Here is a 25,626-nt window from a genome sequence, read left to right on the forward strand (position 1 = left end):
TTTCTGCCAGTTTTGAATCTAGCCAATCCCTAATTTCTGTAATTAATTTTCTACCAATCATAGTCTTCTTCGATTTTGAGTGTAACTTTTAAATTGACCAATAAACGTGAGAGGGTGTGGCTAGTTTAATCTTGAATGATCTCGAACTTTCCCCGAGGGTTTATAAACTGCGGATTTTCTCGTTTCTGGGCCAATTGATTGTTATCTTACTAAGTGTGTCTGCGTCAAAGCAGGAGGCGGCCGGCCTCTTTCGTCAGGCAGCAGTGCGTCGACAAGGTAATGGCCACATAACATCTTTATTTTTTGCTAGCTCCGCAGTTTAACCTGAGGGAAAGGTCCGAATCATTAAGTGTGTAACCTAGTTTTCCTAAAAATATAACTTTCTGCCAGCTAATGTAAAAACTTCATAAAACCTTTCACTGTAAATCGGGGATAGAGAGTGATGTACCCTCGCGAGGTCTCCTTCATATTGGTTTGAGGTGACTATGTTTTGTAACTGGTTTTCTTCCCTTCTGTAATATTTAATTTATTCTTATAAGAGTCACCTCCATAGTTTGGGAATAGCCCCTGTTTCATCGGCCTAGTGCTCTTTAGGTTTTAAGTGTTCATATCTAGGAGTGCAAGTATTCGCCTCCATTCATTTTGTGTTTGGGACATTTATTTAGCCGTTATTCTTGTTCCATGAAAGGCCCAGTAGTTTGGGTATGAGATAGCCCTGTTTCAATTTGTAAGTTGGGCCATGGAAGGCCAAAGAGTGTAAGATTTTTTTGGTTTTGCCTTGAGTAGGCTTGAGAAACTGAGAGCACGTTAGCTCTTTTTTCAAGTGTTGTAAAAGGTGCCTCTGGGAGGCTTAATATTGTAATTTTGGGAGCAAGTGTTCTTTGAATTAGGGGATTTCTGCCCTTGTATAAATTTGTGCTCTTTTGTAAATTTGAGCTAAGAGCTCAGGAAAAGTAAAGCGAGTGCTTGAAGCCCACGATCTGTTAATCTTGTCCTTCCTAGACTTGTTTAATGTTTGCTACTTATACCTGTAAAATGTTGTTAAGTTTGAAGTTTTTGAAAATATAACCTTCAGTTTAAGTTTTAAATTCAATTCTTGACATTGTAGTTAGACCCATTCACCCCGTCACCTTCTTTCACCTCTGCGTTCTACGGGATACCCCGGAACACTTAATATTAAATTAGACCTGTAACTTAAAAAAGGAGTTGATTATGAGTATACTTATGTCATTGTGATACAGTGAATCTTGGTATTGTTGTAACAGTTACTCCTCTTTACTCTTTAAGTTATAGAGAAATTTAAAAGAAGGCAGCTGACGTTATTTGAAAAGAAACTGGATATTGATTGATCGGAATCAATAATACCTGTGACTTAGGGGACAAAAATATTTTGTAAATGCCAGGGGCTATACCTTAATTAAGGTCACGTCTACTACCATTACAATTCTAGCCCTTTCCTATCCTTGCATCTCCGAAAATCTTCATTGTGTTAGTACAGTGTTAAACCGTTAGCCATAAGGAAATGTTATAGTTACGGTATATACCTAGCTCAGTGTAAGCCAGTGTCATACAGTTGGTTTTTTTTTTAAGCAGAGCTCTCTTTATTTTACAGTAATTTAGGATAATGTGAGGTAATCATATAGTTTACACCCAAAGCTAAAGCTGTGGTTTTCTCATCTGAAAATGTCTGGGTACATTTTTGGGACAGTTGTACTAGTAGTGAGCACCCGATAGAAGGGATGAAAAACAGGCAACACAAACTTAAGTAAATCCAGCAAATCCTTACTTGGACCAAGAGATTGGTAAAGCTGCATTGTGTAGCCTGGCAAATAAATACAAGTAAATCTCTGGACTACTGGCACTGTGAGCGCTGACTCTGCCCAAATGTGAGCGAGAGTATTGAGACTTCGGAGAGAGACAGCAGTACTAACCATCAAAATCATTCTAGAGTGACTTTGCTAACCATGTGCACACCAGAGCAGTTCAGTGTTGCCAGACTGTCGATTCTTAACGCAAGAGCGCACAGCAGACGAGCCTGAATGCTCGCCTTTTGGAACTTTACTCCGTGAATGCTTCTTACGGAATGCGCCTAGCGCAGTATCTGGCAGCGCTGCATGAAACTAACTCCTATTGGTTTGTGTTGTGCAGTGGTGTGGAAGACACACCCATCCCGGGAACAGATAACAGTGGATCTTGTAACATGCAACCCTGAGGTGTGAGGGGAAGCCAACTAGTTTCACATATTTCACGGGTCTTCAGTTAAAGTTGCTGGACTGTATGTCTTTGATGGTGTAAGTATTCTGATTCTTCTCCTTAAAAAACTTGCTTCTTGAAATGCCCTCAGGCTGCCAAGGAGGAAGTTTCATTGTCCCCATTGCCTTACAAGGTTCCAGCCAGTGATATTCATTCTCATTGGAGACATTTGGTGATGTCCCTTTGGGAAATGTAGTGGCAGGCCACCCCTCTTTCATATAAGTGGAGAGCGATTAAAGGAACTACGAAGGTATGGAGGACTTCCTATCGGGTCTCTCGGAGAGAAAGCAGTGGTGTTATATTGTCTTTGGATCAGCCTTGGTATAGCAACCCACTCCTTAAAGGAGAAGTCCCCGCCCCGTGTTTACTTGCTGCTGTCTTCTGACCGTAGTACATATCCTTATGGAGTCCACGGACCTGGCCGATCTACGCTGTATTGTAACATTTCTGATACGTCTCCCTCATTCTACGAAATGACGAGCGGTCAGTAGACCTTGTCGTCCGTTTTATGATTGGTAGGGGCCTAAATATATAAGAATATTCATAGTACATCAACAAAGTCTTGAGGTGGATGGCCAAAATTATTATTATTAAACCCAACTGTCTTAAAGTTGATAAAGCAATAATCTTTTTCAAATCAAAATTAGCCCCATAACCATCTATAAATATAGATTAATTTCAAAGGCAGTACCTTATTCCACTTCAATACATTTTGATTATTTTAACTTCATAATCATTTTCATCACCATCACCACCTCCACTTTTTAAGATCTAGGCAGTGGCTAAATTTTAATTATTATTACATTTTGTTTCATCTCATACCATTAAGGGCCGATTACCTAGATGGTAGACCCCTTTAAACAACAAGCATTACCCACTGTGGGTGGGGGATGCAGACAAAGACTACGCCCATGGTATCCTGTGCATGTCGTAAGAGGCAACTAAAATGGACAACCTAGGCGTGAAAATAGATTGTGACTTTCATACCATTAATACCACTGTATACTAATCAGATATTATTATTAATTAAAATAGAATAATGTGTTTCATTCTTAAAAGAGCATCATCAGATTCTATCAAATTACACTTTAATTAAGTTGTTTCTGTTTCAGGTATAATACTGTTACCATATGTTTTCTTGCAGATAGTTTATAAATTTATTACTCAAAATTTGTGTCGCCAGACTGAAGAACATTGCAGTTATAAAATGAGTAATAACTTGGTATACATTTTTAGGTGAAATAAATGCCTTTTTATATTTTACAGGCTGTTCCTCAGAACAGAGGCAGGTACTGGAACAATGACTGCTTAAGAGTGAATGTGTAAATCAGCTCAGTTATGGTGATGGATGTGGATGATAAGGACGATTCTCTCACTGATGCTCATGAAGTTAAGTGTAGAGGTAGGTGTTACTTTATGTATTATCTTCATGAATGATCTGTAGAACCAAGATTTTGATGCTGTTATCTTAACTCTTTGCAGGCAGAGATGTTTTATGGCTGAGGGCGAAGGGTGAATTTAGGAAAAAAAATAATTTGATGTAAATACTGCTAAGGGCCTGTACTAAGACTGTCAGGTAAACGGCCAGATACGTAGGCTGGAGTTTTGCAAACTAGAAGTTAAATATTTTCTTGTGTACTACCAACGGATTTTAACGACGGTATTGTAATGTGAAAGATGTAGTAACATTTTTATTGGGTTGGTAATAAGGTTACTGAAAATACAGTGAAATTTAGCACAGTGGTATTCGTGTTCCCTGGTGTTTTCGTTTGTTTAGCTCTATTCCTTTTGAATTGTATTACTAGAATCCAATATCAGACTTTTATTAAGTTATAATGTGGAAGTTCAGGTCAAAAGCAGAATTAGGACTGAAATATACACATACGAAGAAATGTTAAAATTAATTAACTGTATAACAAAACTGAAACTGTTATAGAAAATGAAAAGACTGAAAATGTAACCTGGACGCAAAAGTTGAGATTCAGGTTATGTATCTTTCTTTGTCTAATGCTATTTACGAGGATGCGCGTTAAGGCGAATGTAAAGTTTATATTCGTGATTAATGCCACTGATCCAGCGTACGATCATTAATTTGTTATTAATTCAATTTATTGCTTGCTCATTGAATAAGTAGTTATTTCCTTTTCAGTACAATGTGAGAATAGTAACTGGCAAGCATTTATCTCACTTTAGCATAAATACTTTTGTAGCAAGTTGTTGTGAAGTAAAAGAAATATAACCTCCTTAAAATCCTCGTTCGATGGAAGAATCACCATGAACAACATCGTATACCTTTACTCCATATGTGCGTCGCGGATAGATTTGGAACAGAGCCCACGCTTTTGACACGCATGTTAATGATTAGGAAATGAATACTATCACCTCTAGTACCCTACCGACTATCATTTAGAAGGTAAAAAAATTGTTATTCTACTGGGACACGAACCCACAAAAAACTGCATAGCAGCAAACGATGTCGCCCTAACGACCACGGCTACCCATGAAGCTTCCTGCTGACAGCTTGTGTGCTACTCATATAGTCAGTAGCAACAACTTGGTAGTTTGGGAAATGTTTAAGAATTCTGTGATAGCTGGACAGGAAGCATGACATACTTTAAAAATATATACATACATTACCTTGTAACAACTTAATTTCGCACAGCATCATGCAGATGTAGATTCATCTTGATGTGTAGCCATCTTGATTCTTTACAGTAGTGTCCCAGATAAGAGCGTTAACAGCCTCTCCAACTTCGGCATAGCTATACTCTAGAATATTTTCCCAGATTGCACATAAACAAAAGTCGTAGTACGCGTTTACAACCGAACTTCCACATAAATGTCCAAACTGCCAAATAAATTTATACCGCACTTTTATCTGGCTGTCGTAGTACAGGCCCCAAGACTAACCTAAAGTATGTGTTCATGTACAAAAACAACATATATATCAGATTTTGCTGAATTTCAGCACTGATCTTCTCCAGAAACAAATTTTATTATTTTGCAAAAATTTGTTACCGCAAAAACGGCACAAATGTCACTGAACTATTTTACCAGTATAATGTGGTTTGTGAAATTGTTTTTGTAATTTTATTACTGTAATCACAGGTGGTGGTGGTGATTATTGTTTTAAGAGGAAGTACAACTAGGCAACCATCCTCTATGTAACACTAATCAGGGAGAAAAAATGGAAGGGGTCCGACACTTCGAAAAATGAAGGTATCGGGCAAAGGAAGACAAGGGCCGCGAAGGGCATGAAAATGAAAGACTCCCTAGCCCTCGCAAACCTAATAGCGTCGGGGTCGGAAAAGAACAAGTGTTGACCAAGGGAGGTCGGATAGGATAGATGAAGGTGAGGAGCCTGTCACAAGTAAGTGGAAGCAATGCCAGGACTCAGCTAAGGGCCCCGTGGTCGCCAACCCACGCTCCAAAGTTCAGAGCCCCTGAGGCCCCTTTTAGTCGCCTCTTACGACAGGCAGGGGATACCGTGGGTGTTATTCTACCGCCCCCACCCACAGGGGGTTACTGTAATCACAGTTCATGGACTAAATACAAGAGAGAAAAAAGATAATCCTAAAAAATAAGCAACATACAGTTCTGAATCTTGTTAATATTATAATAATTGTTCACTAAATAAATTTCCCCCCAGAAAAAAGACAACACCATAATAATAATAATAATAATCCCGAAAATAAACTGTGCAAAGTTCTGAACTTTATTATCACCGAAATAATTGTTCATTGAATAAATACCACATGAAAGAGACTGCACTGAAATAATAATAATAATAATAATAATAATAATAATAATAATAATAATAATAATAATAATAGAAAGAAGAGAGGAAGAACAACAACCACCATCTTAATCATCACACCAATGAATGCTTTTATGTCTGAAATAATTGGAGGAGACAATGATGCAATTCTTGCCCTTTTAGTCCGGGGTATTGCTTTCTTATCTGTGTTTCTGTGGATACAAGTTTCCTTTGTAATTATCTCAATAATCTCATCATCAAAGAAAATATAAATGTATTCTAGGGGATCAGTATCTTGATCAAAATGTAATGGTAATATAGTCCCCAATCAATATTATATATTGGAATCCTAGTTGATGGGCCGGATCAAAATTACATCATTCCAGGCAGTCACTTGTGCTGCACTAACACCTGTACAGTCACTTGTGCTGCTCTTGCATTCACTACCACTGCCAGAAGAAATCTCAGGAGATTGACCTTCACCATCATTAAATGATAATTCTGACACCACTGCCACTTTCATTAACTATCTCAGCACTTGTGATTAGTTTTCTTTTAACTATTTTACCAAAAATGCTGGGGGGAAACAGAAAATGTGAATCACAATATTGTGGAATCATGCATGGTCACAAACTCCGCTGATAACTCGCAAAGAAATGTGCCTAATATAATCGTATCACCACCATCCACTTTTAGAATGTTTGCAATTGCAGCTTATGTCGTCTGTTGACTATTCATGTAACTGTTTGAACTCAGAGAGCTGGTAACATTTTGAAATATTGTGCAAGCCCATATATGGGTTTCCTCCTGCGTGGATATGGACAGGTAACCCATATATGGGTTTTTGCCCGGGTAAGGTTGAGTTTGTTTAATTAGTTGCAAAATATTGTTTTCTATTTATTGAGTAAGAAAGGCACAAAACAAAAAGGGTATAAAGAATAAAAAGGCTTTAGAAGGAAGGGAACAGGAAAATACAATGGATTTGGTTGCTAATCGATATTTGTTAATGAGCCCGATTAGTGGCCATGATTGTTAAGGCATCAGTTCTATAGGGTCTGCCACCATGATTAGCTGGTTTGAGTCCTGTTGATGGAAAAGAAAATTGCATCAGAATGCTGGCCGGTGGGTTAGGAGAGGTGGTGGTATACAATTTTTAATCACTAGATAGCATGCCAAAAGCCAGGATACAATTCCAAACCTTTCTGCAGTGTTCATGTGGAGTGAGGGTATATGGTGCTGTTGATGGGGATTTGTGCATCAAATGGGGATGTTAAGCCTTGAGCAGACCTGTTGATGTTATTTGACAGGAGTAGGCTATATGCTGATACCAGGTTTCATCCTCTCCCTACCTCCCAGAAACCATATTTCGCAAATTTATCTGTGCGGATGATATCAACTTCACCATACAAAGAACAGTCTTAAACAAGGCAGAAGACTTTTTATCCCAAGACCTTTACAAGATGGCTGATTATTTCAAAAATATGGCACCTGAAACCTAGTCCACTAATGAAGAGGTAGTTACGTTCCTCCTAAATCAACGGATAGCAAACTATCAACCTACGTTGAAGATCAGAAATCACATACTACAGTGTAATACCAACCAAAAATATCTGGGTGTAACTTTAAGCAGGTCATTAATATATCAGCGCCATCTTGAGAAGTTGGCTGCTGAGTTTAAAAGCAGTAACAACTTGCATGGCGTACTAGCTGGTACTTAATGGGGCGCAGATACGTGTACACTTCTAACAACTTTACTAGCAACTAGCTGTAGTACCCGGCGTTGCCCGGATATTTTCTGAATATTTACCTTTAAGATTTGCATTACCAGTTACTTATGTGTGATGTGTTTTTTTATAGAATTCCTTTTTGACTTGCAGATTGATATGTTATGATCTATTATGTAGTTTTAAAATTATTTAGATGTATTTGATTTCAAGTTTTAGATTATTTAATTTTTGAGTAAAACTTCGTCCTTATGGAAGCTCGAATCGACTGGGAAGTATTTGATCCTGTCAAAAATTAATAAGTGATAACTATATGTATTTAGCCGTCGCACTATAGATACGATGTACAGGATTTCAACTGTCAATGAGACTGCCCCCCTCCTGCCCTCCACCACTAAGAGATATAAAATCTGGATTGTCACCATTCATCTCAGTGACCCAGAAAACTGTAGATTCGGCACTGTTTTAGATTATTTTTATATCTCACTCCCCCTCACCCACACCCCAAAGGGGGCTGAACATGAATTTAAAAAAATTTGGAGTGTCACTAATTATTTCAGCTACCACGAAAACTATGGATTCGATAATATTCTAGATTATTTTTATACCACCCCCCTCGCCCCCTGCCCATAAGGGTGCTAGGGGTGTCTTACCCTCACGCGGTTTGTCTCCTGATACTAATTGATAAGTGTACCAAGTTTTGTGAAATTGCTCCAGTCGTTTAGGAGGAGATGTGTCATTTACACACACACACACACACACACACACACACACACACACACACACACACACACACACACACACACACACACACACACACACACACACACACACACACACACACACACACACACACACACACACACACACACACACACACACACACACACACACACACACACACACACACACACACACACACACACACACACACACACACACACACACACACACACACACACACACACACACACACACACACACACACACACACACACACACACACACACACACACACACACACACACACACACACACACACACACACACACACACACACACACACACACACACACACACACACACACACACACACACACACACACACACACACACACACACACACACACACACACACACACACACACACACACACACACACACACACACACACACACACACACACACACACACACACACACACACACACACACACACACACACACACACACACACACACACACACACACACACACACACACACACACACACACACACACACACACACATCAATTTATATATATTAAGAAGAAGAAGATAATATTTTTATATGTAGTTTTTCGATTAATTTTATATCTCACCCACTTCGCTCCCCACTTGGACTTGCAAAAAATCTGGAGTAATACTATTCATCTCAGAGACCCTGAAATCTATGGATTCGAAACTGTTTTTAATTATTTCTATATCTCACCCCCCCCCCCCCCCCCCCTTGCTTCCCACCAAAAAGGGGGCTGGACTTTAAAAAATTCTAGAGTATTACTTTTCAACTCAGTGACCCCGAAAACTATGAATTCGACACTATTCTCGATTATTATTATAACTACCCCACCCTGACCCATTCCCTTACGGGCGCTAGGGATGGCTTACCCCCCCCCCCACAGTGATCATCTCCCGATAGTAATATGTGTACCAAGTTTGGTTGAAATTGCTCCAGTGGTTTAGGAGGAGATGTGTCATTTATTAAGGGTTATAAATTTCATGTTGTTGGTCCGTATTGAACTGAGAATAACATATGAGTAACAACACAGTAAAGGTTTCCACCTATTCAATACAAAATATATTCGCAATATTTTAAAATTACATGGGACTAGTTTCAACCCATCTAGAATCCTGGAGCTGACGTTGCTATGGTTACGGCAGTTCATTTCTTTATTAGCCGGGCTGAGTGGCTCAGACGGTTAAGGCGCTGGCCTTCTGACCCCAACTTGGCACGTTCGATCCTGGCTCAGTCCGGTGGTATTTGAAGGTGCTCAAATACGACAGCCCCGTGTCGGTAGATTTACTGGCACGTAAAAGAACTCCTGCTGGACTAAATTCCGGCACCTCGGCGTCTCCGAAGACCTTAAGAAGTAGTTAGTGGGACGTAAAACAAATAACATTAATTAATCATTTCTTTATTCGATTCCTAGAGCAGGGGTAGTGTGGTGCCAATATCTCCGTAACGGTTGGTTTTAGGGCCTTAAAACATGGTTTTCGGGCCCGTAGGGCTTACCGAGTTTTGTTCTTTGCATCAAGAGGATTAAATTGAGATTTGTCTCGTCCTTATACAACAAATTCGATATTTTGCCTGTATTAGCCTATTATTTTTATATTTTTCCTATAAAACCCCCGTCTTTTCAAAGATTTTAAAATGATATGCATATCGAAACCTTCTGTGGGGTGAGTATACTCTAAATATGAAGTTTGGTTGAGATCTATCCAGCTATTTCGGCGTGATGGTGGAACAAACAAACAGACACGAACAACTTTATTTATAAGATAATACATTCACCAGTTGAATATTGCTCTTCCAGCTGAATATCGCTCCTCCGTATGGCTCAATAGCTCTCACACTAGTCTGGTTGATGTCCAAATGTACCACATAATGAGAATTATATCTGGTACATTGCACTCCACTTCTATTCATTTGGTTACCATTACTGAGCGACATTCAGCCTCCTCACATCGGACGGAGAAGCACCCTTGTTAGAATGGGGACCAGGATACTTAAGAACAGGTACCTCCCAATACATCAGGATACAGATGAAAATGCCATACAAGACTTAAATAATGGAAACCTGCCTGGAATTAGTCAGTCAATTCACATTTTAAACCTGATGAAACATGGAAACAGGAATGGTTGGAAGAGCTGGACATTTCTTTGTAAGAGACTGAAAGCCCTCTGCATTAACTTCTTTAATGTGGAGTTTGTGTACTATACACAAACTTCTTGAGCCCGATTTTTACGGGGTGAGGGGTAAGGAGGGAGCGCTGACGGTTCCGATTATACTGCCAACTGGATGGAAATGAATTCTGAATTGAATCAATAATATGATCGATCAATATGAATTTTCTAAACATTTATTATCTTACGCCAACAACTCTGTCACACATACATTATTTAACATTATATAACATTTCTCGATGTGAATCTTGTTCCTAGCATGAATTATATAGTTTGGCTTTGCTGCGTAAACAACATCAGTACCAGTTCGTAAAGTGTATGCCAGATGTTGCACAGAGATGCATAGTTTGTGTTTCAAAGGTTGCCAATATGGATGTCGAAGATAACCGAAGTCTACCGATTCAGCACTAGGGAGCTCAGGGCTCAAGAAAAGGTTCGCATATAGTATATGTTCGTAAATACACAGTTCAAAAAAATTAGGGGCACATGTTTTGTAACGTCTGGTATGTGAAAGTTAATTTGGTAGATGGGGGTTCCAATGGTTGTACAGGATATGTTGAGACCTTAGCTACTCAGGGTATGTCAAATCGAAGTTATACTCCTTCTGTAGGCGTAGCCATGTATTAAAATGTCGGGTGATCCCTCAAAACAAAGTGAATAGCGGTGCGTCCGTGTGTCGTGAGGTACACAGACTACAGTGTTCATTTGAGCGCCATGCGCGTAGAGGCAAGCAGCTGTGAGCTTGCATCCGGGAGATAGTAGGTTCGAATCCCACTATTGGCAGCCCTGAAAATGGTTTTCCTTGGTTTCCCATTTTCACACCAGGCAAATGCTGGGGATGTACCTTAATTAAGGCCACGGCCACTTCCTTCCAACTCCTAGGCCTTTCCTATCCCATCGTCGCCATTAGACCTATCTGTGTCGGTGCGGCGTAAAGCCTCTAGCGTTCACGTTGTACGTCAACCAGCACGTTCCACAAGACATCTTAACGAGGTTCAAGTCGCAAGGGCCGTCACTTTGATCCAGGAAGGATGGACTTTTCGTCGTGTTGCTGTGGATCTCAATGTGTCTCTGTCAGTTATTCACCACTTGTGGGATTGTTACAATGAGACAGGCCAGTTCACAAGGAGGGTTGGACAAGGTCGTGGATGCATGACAACCCCACAGGATGACCAATATCTGACTATCTGTGCGTTGCGGCGTTGTTCAGCACTGCCAGAGAACTGCAGCAAGATCTCAGGAGGGTCACTGGAGATATGGTGTCTGACCAGACGGTAAGAAACAGGTTAAGAGAAGTGTCCTTATGACCCAGACGTCCTGTTTGAGTGCCCCGTTTAATTCAGCAACATCACGCAGCTCACCTTCTGTTTAACCGTACCTATATCAACTGGCAACTTCGCTAATGGAGACCGGTGTTGTTCACAGACAAGTCCAGGTTTCCCCTGACACAGCGTGATGGATGTCGATGTGTATGGAGATGCTGTGGTGAGCAGTACATGCCAAATGTTGTGCAGGAAGGCGACTGATTCGGACAAGATTCTGTGATGATATGTTGTGGCATCAATATTGATGACCGTACGGATCATGTCGTCATCCGTGGTAATCTTACCGCTGCGGGGTACATCGAGTGGATACTGCTACAGCATGTGTTGGTTGCTGCATACGGTGTTGGCCCTGAATTCGTATTCGTGCATGACAATGCCAGGGCTCATGTAGCATGCATCACCAGAGCTGTCTTGCGAAAACTGTACATTCAAGAGATGGAATGGCCAGCAGTGAGTCCCGACCTTAATCCCATCGAGCATGTGTGGGATAGGCTTGACAGAAGTGTTCGTGGGCATCCTGTTCCACCACGGACTCTCCAGGACCTCGAACAGACTCTCATGGAAGAATGGGACCTGATACCGCAACGTGACCTCTGTCGACTTAAACGGAGCATGCCACGTAGGTGCCAAGCTGTGATAAATGCTTGTAGAGGACATACACCATACTGAAGCTCTCCAACTGTGATAAAAATCCACCCTAGAGGACTGTTATCACTTTGTTTTCGCCCCTATTTGGACATTTCCTTTTGTGTTCTGAAAATGGACGCGAATCCATCAATGTTCTTTTGTATACTTCAACGGTAAAGAATAAAGGTTTAGTTGGTGATATAGCTGGGTGTGAGGTATTGTTTTGTGCAGCATGACATACGTTCAAAAACATTTTTTTGAACTGTGTATATATTTTAAGGTGTGTGTAGTCTATTTTTATCTGTTATATTTTACTGTCAAGAATGTGTACATAGTCAGTTGTCAACTGTAGCATCATATGATAAATAATAAATAAATAATTGACATTACCAAATTTGTGACTAAAATGGTTTTTTAATTTTTTTTAAATTTTTAAATTTTTTTTTTTTTTTTTTACAATTCTTACATTTTTTCCTTGGTTGAAATTGACGCTGTAAAAGTTTATCGTAGTACGTAGGCTTTTGTCAGAGATATTTAATTTTACGTTCCTTTATCAAACAAGTAACAGAAAGCTTGAAATGTTCTGTGAGAGCAGTCCTCAGTTAGCATGTAAACATTCCTTGTTTTGAATCAGTTTTTATACCTACTCCCTCTCTCCAGTTCACTGTAGGTAATTCAACATTTCCTCCCATCCTCTCAGGACAATTTTCAGTCTTCAGTGGAACAGGGCTGACCATTTTTCATTCTAATCAACAGTTTCTCAATTCTCTTTTTTATTACTTGATCAGTGTCTAAGGTCTAACACTGAATAATTCTCTCAGCTGATTACATTATTTCCTGCCAAATTGCTGGAAGAGTTCTCAACAGTAACAGAAATTAAGAACATCTTTCTTAGATTTTTTTTTTAATAGACAGATGAACCTCAGCTATACATTTCCAAAGAGAGACTGCTAAAATAATGTTAAATGAGAAAGTGTAAAAGTGAATTACCTTATGGATTTGAAACTGGTATTGTTACAATATTATTACTGTGTGAGAAAGCCATAAATGAAACAAATGCATACTACAGTATTTAGAGTGCTTTACACTAATTTGTAAGAAATTACATTTTTCTTTGCTTTTTCCACACAATAATACAATAATCAGTTATATGCATTAATTACAGAAATGCTGTCATCACTTAGTTTTTTGTGATGATAGAAATCATTGTGTAATTTCTAGAGCTTTAATTACCTCACACATGGTGGGAATACTTTCATTATTCAGGCCTAATACTTGGTCAGCGTCAGTATCATTGGATATAACTTGTGGAATTATTTTTGATATTATTTCACTATCACTTTGTGTAGTACATATGGAGAGACCTTCCTCAAATAACACAAATTCTTCAAATCCAGCATTATGTTCCAGTCGACTCCATTCTGTGGGTCATGATAAAACGGAAGTAGTACATCGATCGTCACCTTCATCATCCCGAACTTCTGTTTCTTCACCATCAGTCAGTCATCAATTATTCGCATTTAGAGCTGTCGCCAAGTGGCAAATTCCCTATCAATAGTTTACCCAGCTTTTTCTTAAATGATTTCAAAGAACTCTGAAATTTCACTGAACATTTCCCTTGATACTTTATTCCTATCCCTTACTCGTAGTATTATAATTGTCCGGCTCCATGGCTGAATGGTTAACATGCTGGCCTTTGGCCATAGCGGTCCCGGATTCGATTCCCGGCGGGGTCGGGAATTTTAACCATAATTGGTTAATGTCGCTGACATGGGGGCTGGGTGTATGCGTCGTCTTCATCATCATTTCATCCTCATCACGATGCACAGGTGTCAAATCAGAAGACCTGCATCTGGCGAGCCGAACTTTTCCTCGGACACTCTAGGCACTAAAAGCCATACACCATTTCATTTCAGTATTATAATTGAATATTTGCCCCAATTTGTCCTCTTGAATTACAATTTCTTCATATTATGATCATTCCTAATTTTAAAAGCTCCAATCAAGCTTATTATTAGTCTACTAATGTTATTCTACACAGTCCCTCCACTAGCAGCGCGGAACATACCACATAGTCAAGCATGTACGAGGTGCATTCCAGTTATACCACTTCTGATTTTTTTTCTCATAAGATGTGTTTCTTCCTGATTGTTCTAATTACTGGTTTCATTTATTTGTAGACTGATTAATTGGGAGTTAGTCTGCAGTGTCCGTTTTTCTTGGTAGTTTCGGTTTACGCATGTACTTATTCTTCTTTCAATCTTGAGTATTCTGTCTATTTCTCCAGTGTTAGTTGTTTTGAAAATGTTTCATTTGTGTATGTTATTTCTGATTGTGTAACTGTTTTATAGAGCAGTATTTTTGTGCCTACAGGAAAGTTTTATTAAAGAGAAATATATAGGCGAGTTGGGATACCAGTTGTTATGGAATAGGTTTGGGCATCTTGGACATGTCTTGGCCCTCCTCGTGCTCAGATGGCTAAGATTATACAATCCATTGGGAATTCATAAACCACTAGAAGATAAATTCTCACTGGGACTATGTGTAAGTAGGTAGCGTCCTATTTCACAGAAAGTCACCAAACTCAATGTTTTAACCCATTTTAGTCTGGGCCTGAATATCCCTAACAAATGTTCTGGACTGAGCATTTTTAAGGGTTTAAAAAATTATATCTTTGTGTATTAGGAGATATTTGCATGGTTCTTTTATCTTTATGCTTGTTTGAGCATCTAGTATTGAAAAAAGTTGTTCGTTTCACGTCAGCTAGCACTTGCGGTTTTAAAATTGTTTATATCTTCTTGTTCTCCTTTTATGACCGCATAGGATCACTTTAGTCAGTCCATCGTTCAGGTCTCTTTGAAGGGATTGTTCGGACTTTGTGCGGTCCTCCCAGTACTTCTTCAGACGCTCCGATCTTTGTGCCCTTTCCTCAGTTGAAAATATGCGTGTTGTTGGTTTGTTTCATGTAAGGGTAAAGCGGAGGTTTATATTCTTGAGTTTTGTATTCAGTTTTATCTTATTTGTGGTGTCTTCTGTTGTAAGGCCTATTTCCTTCAGATCCTTTCTTACTTCTCTGATCCATTTACATCCTGTTGTAGTATTTTTTAAGATGAGATTGTGTTGTACTAGTTGTTTCAGAAGTCTCGAATATTGCATCCTCATGATATGTCCAAAGAATCCCAGTCTCCTCTTAGCATAGTATCTGTAATGGGTTCTAGCTCTTTGTGAACAAGTTTGTTAGGTATTATCTGCCACTGTCCATCTTTCTGGTATTTTTTGTTGATGCAGGTTCTTCCCATCCTCCTTTCAATTTTCTGAAGTCTGTCAGTCTTTGATTGTTTATTCAGGTGAAAAAGTGTTTCTGCTGCATATGTAGCTTCCGGTTTTATAACTGTGTTGTAGTACGGTATTTTATTTTTACATTTATTGATAGACATATCTTTTTGTAGATATCCCATGTTAATTTTTGTGCTTTAGCTAATCTATTTGTTCTTGTTTGGATTGAGATTTTTTTCATTTAGGTTGTGTTTTATTACTTCTCCAAGATATCATAGGTTATAAACTTCATGGTTCTGATCCGTATTGAATTGCAAGTACAATGTAATTATTAAATTAATGTAGTAATGGTCCACCTTTCAATATTATAATATGTAATATTCTAAATTACATTAATTAGGGACTAGTTTCGGCCTGGGCTGGCCATCTTCAGCCTTAATGTAAAACACCTAATAACTGAACAAATGTACATGCACACAATTGACATAAAAACAAATGAAAACAAATATATACAAAGTGACATTAAAAACTGGGATGGAATATGAATAAATTTGAAAATGAACTAGATTCTAACATCTTGAGTATGTTCATCATGGAGAATAATTTCAAGTATTAAGTATTAATTTATATACACAGAACTGTTAGTTCTAATACTGCTGATCATTTCAATAGGAACTGGTAAATGTTGATCCTGTAGTTGGTCATCAAATCTATATGTGTGGTTTTAGCTGTATGTAATCCATTGGACACTGCTGTAAATAACCACTAGCTGACAGGGAACTGTTAGATGTTGTTTCATCTTCAATCAAAATAATAAATGAGATGCTCTCATGGTGCTTGTTAAATCTTGCTGAAATGTTGTTGGACATTGTCAGGACAGCACATGAAGATGTGGTTAACACAGATAGATTGTGTCTGGTATAAAATTTTTGCGATTCATTGCGGTGCCCATGAAGTTAACCTGATAAATTAGATAAAATTAAATTAATGAATTGAATGAGAGAATGTGTTAGTTAGATGGCATAGGTTATATGAGACTTACCTCTCAATACAGCATGAGGTGTGTGGTCCATTGTTGAGTGTGCTTCAGACTAACTGTTGTGAAATTCAAATGAAAAGGAAGGAGAGGGGAGGGGAAGGTCAGAAGGAGTGGGGGTTGGGGGAGGGTGGGGGTTAAGGTGGGGCTGAAGGATGTGGGAAAAAGGATGGCTGTTGAGGAAATGTGCTGTGAATATTATGAAAAACTGAATTATGACTTGTTGGTTTGACATTGCTGAAAATGGGAATTAGAAGGTCAAAAAGGATATTTGGTTTTTCTGAAATTTCATTAAGATTATGATTTGGGTTGAAATATTGATCTAAATGTATGAAGCAGCTTTCGCTAATGTTAAGGAGGGGTCCTTTAGTGATGATTTTGAGAATTTCCATATCTTGTTTTATGTCTGTGAATTTTTGCTTATAGTCATGCATATGCTGTCCTACAGCTGAAAATTTATTGTATTTCAGGGCATTGACGTGTTCTGAGTACCTTATCTTAAAATTTCTCACTTGCAACAGCTGTAATTCTTCTTACGTCGGACAGACCAAGAGAAATTATAAAATGCTCCTCATGCCAAAAGGCTCAACAGATCTGGCGTAAAATTTAATCTTGGTTTTAAAAGACCAATATAAAAGAAGTGATGTGTGGGTTTTGACAAATTTTAATTACACTGAAAGGAACAAATTATTTCACATAGGCTTAACTTTTAAAATATATTTTATGTTGATCATGATGAGAAAAAAATAGATTGCCACTGAACTATTGCATGTATTTTAAAATTTGCACATCAGTTTGTTATTATGTTATATCTGAAACTATCCTAAAAGTTTCAAGTAGATTGATTGAAAACTGTGGCATGAGGAGCATTTTGAATCTTGCAAAGTGCTGGAAAATAAATTCTGAGGAAAAAGAGATTGAAATTTTAGAGATAAACAGTAGTCCAGTACCTGAATCTAGTTGACTTAAAACTCCCCAGCACCATATGTTCGACCCTTTGCTGCCTTCTTCCTGGCCTCATTAGCAGTTTAGAGAGTTTTAGTTTCCTTCGGGCTGTTTTGAACCCTTGTCTCCCAGACACTCCACTGTGGTCAATTCTACACTTGTCCCTCATTACATTAATTTTCTGTCCTGAGCTGCTAACTTTAACGTCCCTAACACTAGCTTTTAGTTTCTCACTTGCTTCACAACCCATGTTGAATTCAGGAATTGCTGATGTTACAGCAATCTCCAGTTCTTTATTTGACATAAACACTTCCTTCGGATACTTAGCCTAAATTACATTATGCATTCCCCGGGCACAATATTTGGTGTGGGGATTTTAACTTCCCCTACTTGATCTTGTAAACTAGTACTTACATTCTTATTCCTGTTAGAAATGTTATTGTTTCACTTTATCCAACACTTTACTAGGTCGTTTCTTCCGGCGACGACAAGTCTCAATTCTTCTGCCCATTATGTACACTGATAATTACAAAACCTCACAAATCTCAACCTCAAAAACTAAGCTGCTTGCACTAAGTAGATACTGTTATTGTTTATGGATCATTTATAATACACTTTTACAAATGTAACATTTAAGAAATTACAAAAAAGCAGAGTAGGCCTAAAACACGAATGATAAACACAAAACGTGAGATCACAACTCTTTGTTTACATTCAACACATGGACAAGCTCCATCCTTGAAATAAGCGCCAATTCCACTCGATATATCGATAGTCCATCAGAATAGCCAACATAAAGACTCTCAGCAACAAAATTTCTTACATTCAACCCGCACGCTCAATTCAAAATCTTCGAAAAACGAAAGATATTCATGAGAATAGTGTCGATGGGCGGCAACGCCCACTTGCACCGCGTCGTTTAAATGGCCACTAAGGGCTTTAGATGGCTGATATTTAAATAAAACAAAGCTCAAAAATAAAGTACAAGGTATAAACATTATGAGAACGTAAAAAACTAAAAATGGATTTTTTTCACAATTTTCACCAAATTTCACCGATATATTGCCTTAATAGGTGTGAAAAAGAGACGGGCAGTGTGTGGAGTAATACCATTCATCAGGAACCCCTACCGCGCAACATAGCTTCTGTTGGGCACATTCACGAATGAATGCCGTGTGTAGATTTAGCAGTTGGAGGAATTAAGACAAGAATTATCTCAGTGTATTTGCCATATTAGAGAGCCACTGAGGATGAAGTTGACAAGTATTATGAAGCACTGAGTGACATTGTTGATAGGTCAACAGCAAGGATAATATACTGCTAATGGGTGATTTCATTGCAAGAATTTGAAGTAGAACTGAAGAATATGAGGAGGTGATAACGAAGCTGAAGGGAATGGGAGGCATTCACTGGACTTCTATGCTAGTATGGGATTAGCAGTTATGAATACCTTCTTGAAGCATTAGGCTGTTCACCACTACACATGGGAGGGTAGGGGCAACACATCCATAATTAGATTATATATGATAACTAACTTTGAATTCAGGAAATGTGTTAGGACTGCAGGTATTTTGGATTTCTTTTATGATACGGACCACTGACCTGTAGTGAACCAAGTATCCGTGTTCCTATAATAGAGAAATTGAAATCTTGTAAAGTCCCAGGGAATACTTACAAAGTTCAGGAGGTAGAAGGGGAATGGGTGGCTTACAGGGGTGCTATAGTAGAAACAGAAAGGAAATGATTGGGAACAAATGTATGTATGTAGAGTACTCAGCCAAAGGCTGGTTGAATCCTCAATAGCTCTGCCATCAGATGTCATAGATGGCCTCGGCATCACCAAAGAGGTGTACAAGGGAAAGGAGGGGTGAAGTAGTTCCCCGTTGCTTTCCTCACTGGGCCAGAAGTTGCTCTTACATGTCAGTCTGCCAAGCCTACTGATGCAGAAAAGTGAACTTCTTGGTGGAACAAAGAAAGCGGGGCAACTTGCAAACGTATCAAAAGTGGCTCCTAACAAGAACTGATGTAAATAAGGAATTGTATGAAGATGAATGAAACAGAATGAAATAAATAGATGTAGAATCCAAGAAGAAATCGCGAGTAGATTTTGGTAATAACCTGGAAAGGCTTGGCCAGGTAGTGGTAGAACTATTCTGGACTGTATTAAAGAGAAATAGTGTTTTGGGTAAATCAGGTGAACTCATTGTGGATCCTAAGGAGTCACTGGACATACAGAAGGAATATTTTTAACATCTCCTCAATGTAAAAAAAAAAAAAAATCTTTCTGCTTAAGTCTTGGAGAAGAATGATGGCGGTAAAATTATGTTTGAGGTGGAAAGCTGATTAATAAACTCCAGTGTCATAAAGCAGCAGGAATAGACGAAATTAGACCTGGTATGATGAAATATAGTTGGAAGGCAGGAATGAATTGGCTTCCTAGAGTAATAGGATTTGCATGGAATGCCAGCAAGGTACCTTCTGATAGGATGAAATGAATAATTGCATTTTCCTATAACAAAGGGAACAGAGAGAATTGCAACAACTATCAAGGTATTTTGTTGATCAGTATACCAGGAAAGGTGGATGCAATCAATGGTGGAGAGTGAGTTGTATGCTAAATCAGTGTATAGTAATCGCCACGTAAGACAATACCCCAGAAAGTAAATATCGCCGCCCGATGCTCTTCTTTTCTCTTTTTTGTAATGGCTGATCAGTGCTGCCAACCTGCCTAGTTACATATTAATATCACCAGACATAACCATAACTAACCAACCTCAGTGTAAACACCGATAATGAATGTTTCCCTACCCTAGTAAATGATAAAAGCTAAGATGAAATAAATCAAGATATTCATAATTAAGTCAGTTTCCACACGCTCATTGGGGAATTAAGGAAATAAACACACTTTCTCACCCAAATTCATGTTACATATATCTGTCTTTTTGATATACAGTAGGCGTACTATAACCATATTCTTGAAAAGATGGGCGTGTTAAACGATGCAGTTTATTTAATAAGTCTTTGCAGTGTGATTTTTGAAAGTTCCTGACATCCAATGACTTCCCTTTCTTTTGCGCGAACATTTCCTTCTCTCTTCAATACCGGTAACCAGTAAGGAGAGAGATTATTGGGCATATTTTCAGCCTGCAGGCTGGTTATATCTTCAAGCTTATCAGGAAACATATAGGAATACTAATGTGCCAAGCTCCTTGAACGGAAATTAGGTCAGCTTTCAAGTTCACTGCGGATTTGAAAATAATAATGTAATAAGTTCTACTGCTAAAATTTTGTCCCGCAAGAGTTATTTCATGTACCAGTAGATCTAGACATGAGACTGGCATATTTGAACACTTTCAAATACCGCCGGACTCGAACCCACCATATAGGAACACTAATGTGCCAAGCTACGTGAACAGAAATTAGGACAGCTTTCAAGCTCACTGCAGAATTGAATATTAGTTCTACTGTCTACTTCTATCGTTTTCATATACGCCGAAGTGCCAGTATTTCGTCCCGCAAGAGTTCTTTACATACCGGTAGATCTAGACATGAGGCTGGCATATTTGAGTACTTTCAAATACCGCTGAACTCGAATCCGCCAACCTGAGCTAGTCATACATTCTCTCCTTCACTCGCTTAAATTAATTTTAAACATTTCCTGTCTTTATTCTGATGTACGCCTTACTATAACTGCATTCTTAAAGGAAGGGGGGAGGGAATATAGATTGTATAATTCATTGTGATTTCTGAAAGTTCAAGGACTTACCACATAAGACATATCTGTCCTTCCTTTTAATAATAATGCTAACAGTTTTACATCCCACTAAGTACTTTTAAGGTTTTCGGCATTTGGCATTTAAAACATATTTTCAGCTTACAAGTTGGTGTATCTCAAGCCTACAACATTACGGAAACCAATGTACAGGAGTACTATGAGTCAAACAACATTACCAGATTATTACATATCCCTTTCAGACCTGAAAGAAAACTGGCGGTGTGAATTTTTGTTTTTACGTCAAAAACTGACTAAAGTGCTCTTAAATACATATATTTTTAGTTTATTCTACAAAATAAAAATTAACATCTGAAAAAAAGCACCCGCACAATTGTGCATGTCAGGACTTAATTCACTACTTACAAAAAAGAAAAATTACCTCAGTGCACGTGAATATACATATGTACATGATCAAATGTTCTATTTTACAGTGTGGAATAATTTAAAACAATTATATCTTCGTTCAAACACAAGTAAACGTTACATTTTCTGCATTGAGGAGGAGTTTTGATATTACTGCCCTTTTGGCAGCAGCAGCTTGTCGTCAGACCTGAATGAAATCTAGAGATGTCAAAACGTCAAAAACTTACTAAAATGCTCTCAAATATATGTTTTTACAGTTTATTTTACAAAATAAGAAATATCGGCTGAAAAACAGAACCCACACAATTGTGCGTGTCAGGACTTTATTCACTAATTGCAAAAATTAAAAAAATTAAAAATTTCATCTCAGTACATGTTAATATGCACATGTACTTGATCAAATGTTTTATTTTACAGTGTGGAACGATTTTAAACAGTTAAAATCTTATACATTACATTTCTCATGTAGAGTACGAGTTTTTCTTTCTCGGTCCTTTTTGCGACAGCACCCAGCACTCTTGAATGCATTGGCTGTAAGTAAACCTAGCCCGCACATATGTGCGTATCAACATTCAAAACCTCATGGTATTACGTACGATGTTGAAAATTCACAAGTTACGTTTGCTACACAATCTACACACTTCATAGATTATATTCTGATATTCAGTAAAGCTTCTAGATTAATATGAGTGCAATAAATAAATACTTACTTTAGCCATTACTGCTTCCCGCCATATTGCTAATGACTGTATTTTTAAACTCTTCTTCCTTCCCCCTGGTGGTCAAGTACTAAATAAAAAAAAGCTGAAGTACATGATACGTGTCCCGCACAAGCACTGCAGTCCGGTCTAGCGCCAAGAAAACATCAAATAAGCTCAGACATAAATAAAATACGAACCCGCACAATTGTGCGTACACGGTCTGAAAGGGTTATACACTGACTGACAGAGCAAATGCAACACCAAGAAGGAGTGGTTCGAAAGGGATGAAAGTTGGGGAAAAAACAGAGACGGCAGGGACGAATAATTGATGTTTATTTCAAACCAATATGCAGGTTACACAATGCGCACGGCATCGACTCAGTAGGATGTAGGACCACCGCGAGCGGCGATGCACGCAGAAACACGTCGAGGTACAGAGTCAATAAGAGTGCGGATGGTGTCCTGAGGGATGGTTCTCCATTCTCTGTCAACCATTTGCCACAGTTGGTCGTCCGTACGAGGCTGGGGCAGAGTTTGCAAACGGCGTCCAATGAGATCCCACACGTGTTAGATTGGTGAGAGATCCGGAGAGTACGCTGGCCATGGAAGCATCTGTACACCTCGTAGAGCCTGTTGGGAGATGCGAGCAGTGTGTGGGCGGGCATTATCCTGCTGAAACAGAGCATTGGGCAGCCCCTGAAGGTACGGGAGTGCCACCGGCCGCAGCACATGCTGCACGTAGCGGTGGGCATTTAACGTGCCTTGAATACACACTAGAGGTGACGTGGAATCATACGCAATAGCGCCCCAAACCATGATGCCGCGTTGTCTAGCGGTAGGGCGCTCCACAGTTACTGCCGGATTTGACCTTTCTCCACGCCGACGCCACACTCGTCTGCGGTGACTATCACTGACAGAACAGAAGCGTGACTCATCGGAGAACACGACGTTCCGCCATTCCCTCATCCAAGTCGCTCTAGCCCGGCACCATGCCAGGCGTGCACGTCTATGCTGTGGAGTCAATGGTAGTCTTCTGAGCGGACGCCGGAAGTGCAGGCCTCCTTCAACCAATCGACGGGAAATTGTTCTGGTCGATATTGGAACAGCCAGGGTGTCTTGCACATGCTGAAGAATGGCAGTTGACGTGGCGTGCAGGGCTGCCACCGCTTGGCGGCGGATGCGCTGATCCTCGCGTGCTGACGTCACTCGGGCTGTGCCTGGACCCCTCGCACGTGCCACATGTCCCTGCGCCAACCATCTTCGCCACAGGCGCTGCACCGTGGACACATCCCTATGGGTATCGGCTGCGATTTGACGAAGCGACCAACCTGCCCATCTCAGCCTGATCACCATACCCCTCGTAAAGTCGTCTGTCTGCTGGAAATGCCTCCGTTGACGGCGGCCTGGCATTCTTAGCTATACACGTGTCCTGTGGCACACGACAACACGTTCTACAATGACTGTCGGCTGAGAAATCACGGTACGAAGTGGGCCATTCGCCAACGCCGTGTCCCATTTATCGTTCGCTACGTGCGCAGCACAGCGGCGCATTTCACATCATGAGCATACCTCAGTGACGTCAGTCTAACCTGCAATTGGCATAAAGTTCTGACCACTCCTTCTTGGTGTTGCATTTGCTCTGTCAGTCAGTGTATATTGCCTTAAATCACATGAAGACAGGTTGTGAGGCAAGAATGGGATAGGAAAGAGGGCTAGGATTTAAAATGTTTAAAATGTAAATAAGCGTACAGACACAGCACTAGCCTGAAATGAAAATGACGGGCGAAAAAAAAGAAAAACTTCAGACCTGCCGACTGTGGGGTTCGAATCCATCACCATGTCCTGAAACCAGGCTCACAGCAATGTGATCAAACTGCACAGCCAGTTCACTCAGTTTTCTATGACGCTAATAGGCCTACCACATGGGCGACCCACTTACCTGTATATGGATCTTCAGTTCTTCAATTATACATGTATGCAAAAACATTATGCACCTTAGTAAAAGGTACTTCCCTAGTTGGTTCTCTGATTGGTGCACGTATAACAAATATGTTTGGGAAGAAATACTTTTATTTTATATTTATTTATATCATAAAGAAGTCATGTTGTCATAGCAAAAAGAATATGCAACAAAAAAATTAATCCAAAGTGATAAGCATTATTTACTGTATTAAATATTAGTTTATTTACGTGTTAAGCGTTATGTAGTAGTAATAATAATAATAATAATAATAATAATAATAATAATAATAATAATAACAACAAACGTGTGCAATAAGGAAAAAGGAAATAAATACAAGTAAATATAAATATAATTTACAAAATTTAGAGCCATTCCATGGTCACTGAATTACAAAGCAGGGGTATGAAGAAACAAACATAATAAACATGAATACTAATATTTAAAAAGCAAAAAGCAAAGTCATCTCCGTACAAAACCATGAAAGCCATTGGAAGGGTGGTTGGTGAAGGCTTCCACTATCCATAACGTTGGAACTTGGTGGGGTGGAGTGGTTAGATCTACGCGTGACCGCCTTTGCCCCCCAGTAGTTAACCTGGAACTCATTTATCATACGCAAAACATTCCTTCCAAATTACGTTAAACGCCTGTCACTCATTATTATTATTATTATTATTATTATTATTATTATTATTATTATTATTATTATTATTACTATTATTATTATTAATAAATTGCAATTGAGAAATATCCCGGTGGCAACGGTTACTTACAGTAATGTAATAATAAAGTAAAGTTAACATAATAACCCAACAACAACAAACAAACAAACAAGCAAAGAACAAGAGTACAAGAAGCAGATATATGGAAGGAAAATATTACAATAATTACTGGTAGTTTAATATTCTAAATCGAGCAACATCATATACAAATTCACACA

At 39.0% G+C, this 25,626-nt stretch overlaps 1 protein-coding gene across 4 annotated transcripts in view; it reads left to right on the top strand.

Annotated features, from left to right (window-relative positions):
* Asx (Additional sex combs) overlaps positions 1 to 25,626 on the top strand; it is a 273,851-nt gene that overhangs the window by 29,736 nt on the left and 218,489 nt on the right. For 3 of the 4 annotated variants that reach the window (XM_067151342.2, XM_067151343.2, XM_067151344.2), the window contains exon 2: positions 3,520 to 3,655. In XM_067151342.2, coding sequence (XP_067007443.2) covers positions 3,592 to 3,655 — 64 coding nt within the window. In that variant the 5' untranslated portion in view covers positions 3,520 to 3,591. Of the gene's footprint in view, positions 1 to 3,519; positions 3,656 to 25,626 lie in introns of those variants that run through there. The other variant, XM_067151345.2, reaches the window with a different exon arrangement.

Source organism: Anabrus simplex, chromosome 7 (assembly GCF_040414725.1).
Source record: "Anabrus simplex isolate iqAnaSimp1 chromosome 7, ASM4041472v1, whole genome shotgun sequence".
NCBI lineage: Eukaryota > Metazoa > Arthropoda > Insecta > Orthoptera > Tettigoniidae > Anabrus > Anabrus simplex.